The 11,349-nt window shown below is 44.6% G+C and overlaps 1 protein-coding gene across 1 annotated transcript in view; it reads left to right on the top strand.

The window, feature by feature from the left end:
• The first annotated feature begins 8,754 nt into the window (after positions 1–8,754).
• Positions 8,755–11,349, top strand: part of mtnr1al (melatonin receptor type 1A like) — a 97,829-nt gene continuing 95,234 nt past the window's right edge. Inside the window, exon 1 of the mRNA XM_070877191.1 lies at positions 8,755–8,938. Coding sequence (XP_070733292.1) covers positions 8,755–8,938 — 184 coding nt within the window. The remainder of the gene's footprint in view (positions 8,939–11,349) is intronic.

The raw sequence follows: 11,349 nt of genomic DNA, 5'->3' as shown, positions 1-11,349 counted from the left end.
AGAACCAATGCATCCACTATCTCTGTAGCCACTTCTTTTAAGACCAAATTTTGGGTATGATAACGCAGCCAAAATTAATTCAGTGATAATAAACGCTATAAAATGGCATTTACTTGGTGGGTGTGTTTCTTAATGATAATGGAACACTATTTGGCGAAGTTGGTTACCTTTTTTTTCAGTTGCAGTAATTCATTTTCCAGAGGGGTTTTTTCCACACTGTTGACAATGTGCCACATTCAGTCCTTCGTTTGTTTTTTGGCCACCATCTATTTTTTACCCATTTCTCGGAATTGCTTTAAATATTAGTTATTCTTTCCAGTGATCTATGACCTAAACATAGTGGGGGTAGAGTTTCCGCTTTGGGTGCTATCGGCAATCCAGGCGCAAATTGCACTCAAAATTGCGCTGGTTTTCCAAAGTGAAGTTTGGGGCGTTTGCATAATCACAAACATAAAATCTTTCATGAAACAGCACAATCGGTGGTGTTTTAGAATATAATTATTTATTTTTCTTCCCTCGCATTACAAAATATTCCTTGTTATATTGAGAGTGGTAAACTTGGCAAATTTTTGTTCGATATTATAGGCTGTCCCTAGAAATCGAGGAAAACACTAAAAGTGAGTTCTCAGGTGACCGAACAGGCCAATATGGGAATTACAGTCTCTGTCACATGTGGGACAGACAATCGTTGAAGGAAAGGGTGGGTGGGGAGTCTGGTTTGCCGCACGCTCCTTCCGCTGCCTGCGCTTGTTTTCTGCATGTTCTCAACGATGAGACTCGAGGTGCTCAGCGCCCTCACAGATGTTCTTCCTCCACTTAGGGCATTCTCTGTCCAGGGACTCGCAGGTGTAGGTGGGGATGTTGCATTTTATCAAGGAGGCTTTGAGGGTGTCCATGAAAGGTTTCCTCTGCCCACCTGGGGCTTGCTTGCCATGTAGACGTTCCGAGTAGAGCGCTTGCTTTGGGAGTCTTGGGCATGCGAACAATGTGGCCCACCCAAAGGAGCTGGTCGAGTGTGGTCAGTGCTTCGATGCTGGGAATGTTGGGCTAATCGAGGATTCTAACTGTCTGTCCTCCCAGTGGATTTGCAGGATCTTGCGGAGACAACGCTGGTGGTATTTCTCCAGCGATTTAAGGTGTCTACTGTATATGGTCCACCTCTCTGAGCCATACAGGAGAGTGGGTATCACTACAGCCCTGTAGACCATAAGCTTGCTGCCAGATTTGAAGGCCTGATCTTCTAACACTCTCTTCCTCAGGCGCTTGAAGGCTGCACTTGCGCACTGGAGGTGGTGTTGAACCTCATTGTCGATGTCTGCCCTTGCTGATAATAGGCTCCCGAGGTATGGAAAATGGTCCACGTTGTCCAAGGCCATGCCATGGACCTTGATGACTGGGGAGCAGTGCTGTGTGGCGGGTTCAGGTTGGTGGAGGACCTTTGTCTTACGGATGTTTAGTGTAAGGCTTATGCCTCGGTGAAGATGTTGACTATGACTTGGAGTTCAGCCTCTGAATGTGCTTGCTGTAGCTTGATGACAGAGGATTGGACGGTCTTATAAATATCAAGGAATATGGAACAAAGGCAGGTAAATAGAGTTGAGGTACAGATCAGTCATGATCTAATTGAATTGTGGAACAGACTTGAAGGTCCAAATGGTCTAGTCTTGTTCCTATATCACTAATTATCAGTTTGCCAAATCTGAACAAAAATGGCAGCTGCAAGTGGGGTCTACGCTAATGCCAACAGTGCAATTGGATAGGCACACAATGTTTGCTATTCTCCTTGAAATGTCACAGGAGCAAATGTGCTTCTTCTTCACTAGCTCCCAATATAAAATGGACCCGTGAATCCCATTAGCCTGCTTCTAAGCTGGTGAACACAACTATGGAGCCACTGATTTAGTCAAAACTTTCAGATTAATGCAATAATTGGCTTCATATTTAATGCAATAAAGTAATTTTTGCCACAAGGAGCAGTCCTCTTACTGCACGGGGTTGTTGTACCAGCATTCTCGCATTAATCCTGCTCCTCCTCTTCCTCTAAGTAAGCCAAGTAAAGAAGGATTCTCATAGAAACACCAATAGTCCAAAGTGGTTGCAAAATTGGGGTCACCTCATATAAATTTCATTCACACACAGAAATGGAAGACAGCACCACAAGTATATTCAGAAGGAAAAAAAAGGTTGTGAACACACCTGATAATAGCAGCTGGTCACTTGAAATGCTATGGCATTCAATTGGTAATCCCTGTATCTCGGAGTTCCCAAATTTTGAGTATGATGAGGAACAAATCTAATCACATTGCAAACTGTGCAAAATTACTTTGGCATCTAGATGATATAATTTTCTCCTCATTCGTACATTTTTATGAAGCGTCTTCTGATGGGAGATTCTACTGCCCACCTTAATCCCCACTGAAGTAGGCAAAATGCAAGGTAAAGTGTCGAGATTAATCTCAGCCCATCTTTACAATCTGTTACGTCTTCTTTGTACCCATTTCTGTGATATTGCAGGCACTAAAATTGGTCCCAATGTCTCTGTGAACTGGGATAGGGAATGGGAGTGGAAAACTGCTGTCAACTTGGAAGTTGGAGAGGGAGACGACTTCTGTCATAGCGAGTACCTCTGTGGTAGGGATGGCAGATTGTCTCTGTGAATGGGAAAGGATGACCTGAGGTAATTCTTGGGCAAGTGATGCAAGTGGTTGAATCTGGATAAACAAAAACAAAAGGAAAAAAGAAAATCATTTTTTTTATGATTAAAAATCTATCAATTCTGAAGTTTAAAAAATGTTTAGAATTGACCAGCAATTGGTATGTGGGCGGGGCCTGGGGGTGCGGGGGGCGGGGGCGGGGGAAGGTGCTGGCGGAGGTGAGGAGGAACAGGCAAAAGCAGTATTTGGAAGGTGTGTATTTAGTTCTAAATCTGCTGCCTACTCTCCTGCCAGCTTCTTTATGAATGGATTGACACTATATTTTCTCAATGAAGTCAGCTCCAGACTGGACTGCAGTCACAGCATTTCAAGATCCTTTCAAATCCATCATAAAACACCTAGTCTTCAACCTCAAAGCTGTCAACTTGAGTGACGAAAATGGTTTGATTTCACAACATGCAGCCGCCATGCAGTTTTGCAGTTGTCATTGGTATGCAGTTGCTGCTAATAATAACTAGTATTTTCATCAATAATTACAAACCAAAGAACCCAACACTAAGGGAATTCAACACAAGCTTTGTTTTCATAGAATCTTACAGCACAGAAGGAGACTATTCAACTCATTGTGCCTGATTTGGTTCTTTGAAAGAACAATCCAATTAAACCAACTCCCTTGCTCCTACCCACAGCCCTGTATTTTTTTTTTACTTTTCAAATATATACCCAATTTCCTTTTGTAAGTCACTATTGAATGTCCTCCCATCATCCATTCAGGCAGTGCATTCCAGATCATAACACCTTGCTGTGTATTTTCTTTCGTGTAATAGAAAATCTTAATTTCATGTTGTAATGTTCATTTAATGTTGCACTATATTAAATTTAAAAGATTCAACAGATAAAGACTTAAAGCAATACCCAATAGGGATATATACATCTAGGAGTATGTTAACTAATTTTTTGAACATTTTATTACTGTTCATAGGATTTAAATAGCTTGGAGCCAAAAATAGCATGCGGCTGTCTCTCTATTACTTTCACACCTCAATTTGGAATGTCCAAAAGGTGCAATAGTAACACCAATTTTCAATTATAAAGCACCTTTAACTTAGCAAAATGACACATAGTTCTTCACAGAAGGATAGATCAGACACTGACTAGAGATTGGGAGAAGGTTGAGGAGTTGGCAAAAGGAGCAGTCAAAGAGATTGGTTTTCAGGAGGCTATTAAAGCTTTGGAAGGACATAGCAAGGGGGTTTTGCAGGGGAATTCCAGAGTGCAGGTGTCATAATGGCTGAAAAGCTTGCCACTAATGGTGAAGATTGAGGAGGTGGAGGGGGGCGGGGTGAGTTGCACAGTAGTCAAGACGCAGAATAGCAAAGAGTGTGAACTGGGGCATAAGCCTAGGGGTGCTCGTAGAGTGAGGGTGGAGTGAAGCCATTGAGGGATTGTTAAATCAAGATGAGGGTTTTGAAATCAAAGATCAGCAACGATGATGACTGGGGTGATGGGTGAGTGGGACTTAATATGGGATAGGACACTGGCAATGGAATTCTAGATGAGATGGAGATCAGAAGGCCAGTCAGCAGGACAATCAAAACTGAGAGCCCGGAGGTGACAAATAGGTGAAGGCGGATTTTTACTGGTGCTGAAGTAGGGACAAAGATGACAATATTTCCGAGCTGGATGAAGATCGTCTTGGTGGTGCAGCATTTGAAGCTTAGCTGAGGATTGAGCAGGAGACTTGTAGCTGTGCACTTGCAGCACTGACATCAGTCAGCTCCTCCTTCCACATCTATTTTATGATGAGATTGTGAATAATAATATTGGGCCAGATTTTGTCATTAGTTAGACTTGCCCCGGCATACCTACAACTGAAGACGTTTTTGCTTACCAAGTTGCCGAAAGTACAAGCTGAAACGGGCATCTGGGATCTGAGTGAACAGGTCAAGCAACTGCGTATCTCCTTAGCCAATCAGATTGAAAAATTGTGAAATAAACAGCAGAAGGACTGAGAAGGAGTGAGCGAATGCAATGTCAAATTAGCTACTGAAAGAGAAAAAAAGAGTGCGATAGAAAGATTGGATTGAGAGGGAGAGAAAGAAAAGACAGAAAGGAAAAGTAAAAAAATATTAATTTTTAATTTAAAATTTTAAAATCTCCAACAACAATACTTGAAGGAATGGAGGGGGTGTGCGAAATTGGCATGCTGTGCGCCTCCCATGAGCGCCTCAGGAGGGCGCTAACAGGTTGCAAAAGTGTTTTTGTGCGGGGGTTGGGGATGGTGGCGGGGGTGTGGCGGGGGGAGGTGCTACCTGCTACCGACTCCCGCGGAATTGCACGGAAGTTATGGAGTCGCAAAACCAGTAGCACCCCGGTCCTGCTGGTAGTGCCTCTGGCCGTTGCACCTCACTAATTCTGCAGTAAACCGGCTCAGACACGCGTGTCCTGATAAGTGAACTGACCTGATGATTGTTCCTCAGAGGCATGATTTTATTAGATATCTAGACTAATCTGGCACACCCTCGAGCAGACATATGGTCAAATCAACAAATATAACCAGACATTTTTAGAGCAAAATATTATTAACTCCCTGATAAGAACATAAGGACATAAGAACATAAGAAATAGGAGCAGGAGTAGGCCATTTGGCCCCTCGAGCCTGCTCCGCCATTTAATAAGATCATGGACTCAGCTTCACCGCCTTGCCCGCTCCCATAACCCATTATTCCCTTATCGCTCAAAAATCTGTCTATCTCTGCCAAAAATATATTCAATGACCCAGCCTCCACAGCTCTCTGGGGCAGAGAATTCCACAGATTTACAACCCTCTGAGAGAAGAAATTCCTCCTCATCTCTGTTTTAAATGGGCGGCCCCTTATTCTGAGACTATGCTCCCTAGTTTTAGTTTCCCTTTTGAAAGGAAATATCCTCTCTGCATCCATCTCGTCGAGCCCCCTCATTATTTGATATGTTTCGATAAGATTACCTCTCATTCTTCTGAATTCTAATGAATATAGGCCAAACCTACTCAACCTACTCATCCTCGGGTCTTAAGAGAAGTAGCAGCAGGGATTGTAGATGCATTGGTTGTAATTTTCTGGATTCTGGGCCCAGCAGATTGGAAAACTGCAAATGTAACACCCCTATTTAAAAAAGGAGGCAGACAAAAAGCAGGAAACTATAGACCAGTTAGCCTAACATCTGTGCTTGGGAAAATGTTGGAGTCCATTATTAAAGAAGCAGTAGCAGGACATTTGGAAAAGCAAAATTCGGTCAGGCAGAGTCAGCATGGATTTATGAAGGGGAAGTCATGTTTGACAAATTTACTGGAATTCTTTGAGGATGTAATGAACAGGGTGGACAAAGGGGATATGATGTATTTGGACTTCCAGAAGGCATTTGACAATGTGCCACATGAAAGGTTACTGCACAAGATAAAAGTTCACGGGGTTGGGGGTAATATATTAGCATGGATAGAGGATTGGCTAACTAACAGAAAACAGAGAGTCGGGATAAATGGTTCATTCTCTGGTTGGCAACCAGTAACTAGTGGGGTGCCACAGGGATCAGTGCTAGGACCCCCAACTATTTACAATCTATATTAACGATTAGGAAGAAGGTACTGAGTGTAACATAGCCAAGTTTGCTGATGATATAAAGATGGGAGGAAAAGCAATGTGTGAGGAGGACACACAAAATCTGCAAAAGGACATAGACAGGCTAGGTGAGTGGGCAAAAATTTGGCAGATGGAGTATAATGTTAGAATGTGAGGTCATGCACTTTGGCAGAAAAAAATCAAAGAGCAACTTCTTATTTAAATGGAGAAAGATTGTAAAGTGCAGCAGTACAGTGGGACCTAGGGGTATTTGTGCAGGAAACAGAAAAGGATAGTATGCAGGTACAAGTGATCAGGAAGGCCAATGGAATCTTGGCCTTTATTGCAAAGGGGATGGAGTATAAAAGCAGGGAAGTCTTGCAACAGCAATACAGGATATTGGTGAGGTCACACCTGGAATACTGCGTGCAGTTTTGGTTTCCATATTTATGAAAGGATAAATGTACTTGCTTTGGAGGCAGTTCAGAGAAGGTTCACTAGATTGACTCCGGAGATGAGGGGGTTGACTTATGAGGAAAGGTTGAGTAGGTTGGGCCTCTACTCATTGGAATTCAGAAGAATGAGAGGTGATCTTATCGAAACGTATAAGATTATGAGGGTGCTTGACAAGGTGGATGCAGAGAGGATGTTTCCACTAATGGGGAGACTAGAACTAGAGGGCATGATCTTAGAATATGGGGCTGCCCATTTAAAACCGAGATGAGGAGAAATTTCTTCTCAGAGGGTTGTAAATCTGTGGAATTTGCTGCCTCAGAGAGCTGTGGAAGCTGGGACAGTGAATAAATTTAAGACAGAAATAGACAGTTTTTTAAACGATAAGGGGTAAAGGGTTATAGGGAGTGGGCAGGGAAGTGGAGCTGAGTCCATGATCAGATCAACCATGATCTTATTGAATGGCAGAGCAGGCTCAAGGGGCCGTATGGCCTACTTCTGTTCCTATTTATTATGTTCTTATAAGTCAACCCCCTCTTCTCCTGAATCAACCGAGTGAACTGTTGTGTATGCAATAACTCAATAGACTGAATACTGTAAACTCCGAACAGGTACAAATCTGGCTCTACTTTATTAGGGCCCAAAGTGATTACATTACAAGATGGCTGGCCTTTATACCTGGGCCGCACACACGTGCGCACAGCCCAATGACCTCCGACAATGGCGCCACCTAGTGGCTAGTGAAACCAAGCATACATATATGACATGAACCTTCTCTGAACAGCCTCCAAATGCAAGTATATCCTTCCTTAAATACAGAGACCAAAATTGTATGCAGTACTTCAGGTGTGGCCTCACCAATACCGTTGAGTTGTCCCATTCTCCTCTCACACTTGGGACGGATGTCAAAGACTGGATACAAGGAATTTTCATGGCTTTAAGCAGGAATTCTATGGTTTAAAAGCTAATTCAAATCATAGGATGGATGATTAACCTGCCAATAGTTTCTCAGCTACAGGTTTTGGACGCAGTGCTCATTAGAATCCACATGAAATACACAGGGCGCTATGAAACTTCCGAGTCAGGAGCCAACGTCCTGAAACTAAATACAGTTAGTATGTTAAACGCGTGGTTCAAAGACATTTACCATTCACACTTGAATTTGAAAATTTAAATGATGTTTATTACATTTCATTTCATTTTTAATTTAACCAATCTGAAAATCATTACATTTTCTGTGGCGACATATTACATTTAAACCATAAATTATTTTCAGTTTAACATCTCACCGCTGAAAATTTAGTGAACTATATAAATATACATACAGACACATATATGCAACTATATATGCGTGTGTGTCTGTTTGCATATATATGTGCGTGTATATATATATATATATATAGGAATATGTGTATGTGTGTGTATATATTTGTATTTGTGTATGTATGTAAATATATATATATATATATGTGTGTGTATATATATATATATATGTGTGTGTATGTGTATATATATATGCGTGTATATATGTGTATATATATGTGTGTGTGTATATATATATATATATATATGCGTGTATATATGTGTATATATATATATGTGTATGTGTGTGTGTAGCTGTTGAACCCTGCAGAGAAGCCTCACTGTACATACTCCACACCATTCCTGCATGCCGTTTCTCTCCCTACTGGCACAGAGATCGTTAAACGCCTGCTCCTGTTTCCAGCCCAGTCCGATTATTAGTTTTTCCCTCACGATCGCATTCAACTCCTGAACTGCCCAAACAAGGCAAAGAGGAGCGAAGCAGAGAGGAGAGGAGCGAGGCAGATGCAGCACATGGTCAGAAAGGGGACAGAAGAAGAGCGACATGTTTAACTAACCGGAGAGGAGACGACCCGAATGAAGTAGAGAGACACAAGTGGAGCACCTCTAACCAGCGGGATCAACCTGGCAGCTCAAGTTTAGTGTGTTGTCTGGAATTAACTTTCACTCCATTAATTTTATATATTGATATTTCTGTCAGCGATTCCCCTAATATGAAGTGACGTGCGATGAATGGGAACAGGATTTTGCCGAAGAATCTCTCCATTGCAGACACAGAGAGGCTCCCAGACAGGCGCCCTTGGGTGATCAGCACTCTGGCAAGCGTTCTCATCTTCACCATCATGGTCGATATTCTGGGCAACGCACTGGTCATCGTGTCAGTGTTCAGGAACAAGAAACTGCGGAAAGCAGGCAAGTTCTTACTGCTTTAACTTTGTGAGGAGAGGAGGGAGTGGACTTTACCAAATATCATGTCACAGGGAGCCGGCACCACCCAGCCTAAACCAGTGTCCGTTTACAGTCTCCGAGTGCAAAGACAAGTGTTTGAGATATAGCGAGGCCCCGAATCATCAACTTAACCTTTCTCACCCCTTTACTCCCCAAGTCCCTCCCTCCTCCTCCCCTCTCCCACCGCTTTACTACCCACCTCGCTCCCTCCTACTCCCCTCCCTTCTACTCATTTACTCACCTCCCTCATCTTTCCTCCCCTCCCTCCCTCATCTTTCCTCCCCTCCCTCATCTTTCCTCCCCCCCTCCCTCATCTTTCCTCCCCCCCTCCCTCATCTTTCCTCCCCCCCTCCCTCATCTTTCCTCCCCCCCTCCCTCATCTTTCCTCCCCCCCTCCCTCATCTTTCCTCCCCCCCTCCCTCATCTTTCCTCCCCCCCTCCCTCATCTTTCCTCCCCCCCTCCCTCATCTTTCCTCCCCCTCCCCTCCCTCATCTTTCCTCCCCCTCCCCTCCCTCATCTTTCCTCTCCCTCCCCTCCCTCATCTTTCCTCCCCCTCCCCTCCCCTCCCTCATCTTTCCTCCCCCTCCCCTCCCTCATCTTTCCTCCCCCTCCCCTCCCTCCTTTATTCCTTTTCTACAATTATCCCTTTACTCCCCTCCCTCCTTCTCCCGTTCCACCTTTAGCTCAGCAGTGTTAGATTCGGACGCTGAAGCAGAATCATTAACTCAATGATCTTTATCCCCCTTTCCTTTGATGAAATGAAGCACATGTTAAGAAGCAGTTAAAGTGGTTATTTCCCAATATTTTAATTAGTAATGTGCACATTGGCTGCCGTGTTACCTTACTTAACAACAGTGAACTATGGGGGGAATTTTAACATCAAAATGTGAGTGGCTTTGGGAGCGGGTGGGTAGTAAAAGCAATTGACAACGCGTCGGGAAGCCGGCTCCAACCCGCCAGCTTCCGCATGTTACTCGATTTTGGCAGCGTGCGAGAAACCCCCTCGGGAGAGGCGGGTTACCAATTGAAAGCAGTTAAGAGGTACTTAGGAGATAGTGAAGATGTAGTTAATCGGTTTTATAACAGGCGTTTTCAACGTTCACTGTGGGTCCACGAGTTAGCCGAGCTTCTTGGACCTCCCCAGTAAAAGCAAGGCGAGAGCTCAGCGGCACTTGAAGGACGGAGCAAATGACAGGCAAAACAAAATCATCATCATCATCGGCAGTCCCTCGGAATCGAGGAAGACTTGCTTCCACTCCTGAAGTGAGTCCTTTGGTGGCTGAACAGTCCAATGTGAGAGCCACAGACCCTGGTGGGACAGAAAATCGTGGGGGAAGGGGTGGGTGGTACTGATTTGCCGCACGCTCCTTCCGCTGCCTGCGCCTGACCTCTTCACGCTCATGAGATGACTCGAAGATCTCAGCGCCCTCCCAGATGCATTTTCTTCAACTAGGGCGGTCTTCGGCCAGGGTCTCCCAGGTGTCAGTGGTGATGTCGCACTTTATCAGGGAGGCTTTGAGGGTGTCTCCTTGTAAGGTTTCCGCTGCCCACCTTTGGCATGTTTGCTGTGAAGGAGCTCCGCATAGAGCAATTGCTTAGGGAGTCTCGTGTCTGGCATGTGAACTATGTGGCCTGCCCAGCAAAGCTGATCAAGTGTGGTCAGTGCTTCAATGCTGGGGATGTTGGCCTGGGCGAGATCACTGATGTTGGTACGCCTGTCCTCCTAGGGGATTTGCAGGATCTTGCGGAGACATCGTTGGTGATACATCTCCAGTGACTTGAGGTTTCTTCTGTACATCGTCCATACCTCTGATCCATTCAGGAGGGCGGATATTACTACAGCCCTGTAGACCATGAGCTTGGTGGTAGATTTGAGGGCCTGGTTTTTGAACACTCTTTTCCGCAGGCGGCCGAAGGCTGCACTGGCGCACTGGGGGTGATGTTGAATCTCTGCATCAAGGTCTCCTTTGTTGACAAGAGGCTCCCGAGGTTTGGGAAATGGTCCACGTTGTCGAGGGACGAGCCGTGAATCTTGATGACTGGGGGGCAGTGCTGTGCGCCGAGGACAGGCTGGTGGAGAACCTTTGTCTTACGGATGTTAAGCGTAAGGGCCATGCTTTCATATGTCTCGGTGAATACATCGACTATATCCTGGAGTTCAGCCTCCAAATGTGCACAGACGCAGGCGTCGTCCACTTACTGTAGCTCAACGACAGAGGTTGGGGTGATCTTGGTCCTGGCCTGGAGGCATCGTAGGTTAAACAGCTTCCCACTGGTTCTGTAGTTTAGTTCCACTTCAGCGGGGAGCTTGTTGACTGTGAGGTAGAGCATGGCAGCGAGGAAGATTAAGAAGAGAGTTGGAGTGATGATGCAG

Source organism: Pristiophorus japonicus, chromosome 4 (assembly GCF_044704955.1).
Source record: "Pristiophorus japonicus isolate sPriJap1 chromosome 4, sPriJap1.hap1, whole genome shotgun sequence".
NCBI lineage: Eukaryota > Metazoa > Chordata > Chondrichthyes > Pristiophoridae > Pristiophorus > Pristiophorus japonicus.
Note: the sequence above shows the minus strand (reverse complement) of the source record. Positions and strands in the feature narration are given on the sequence as shown.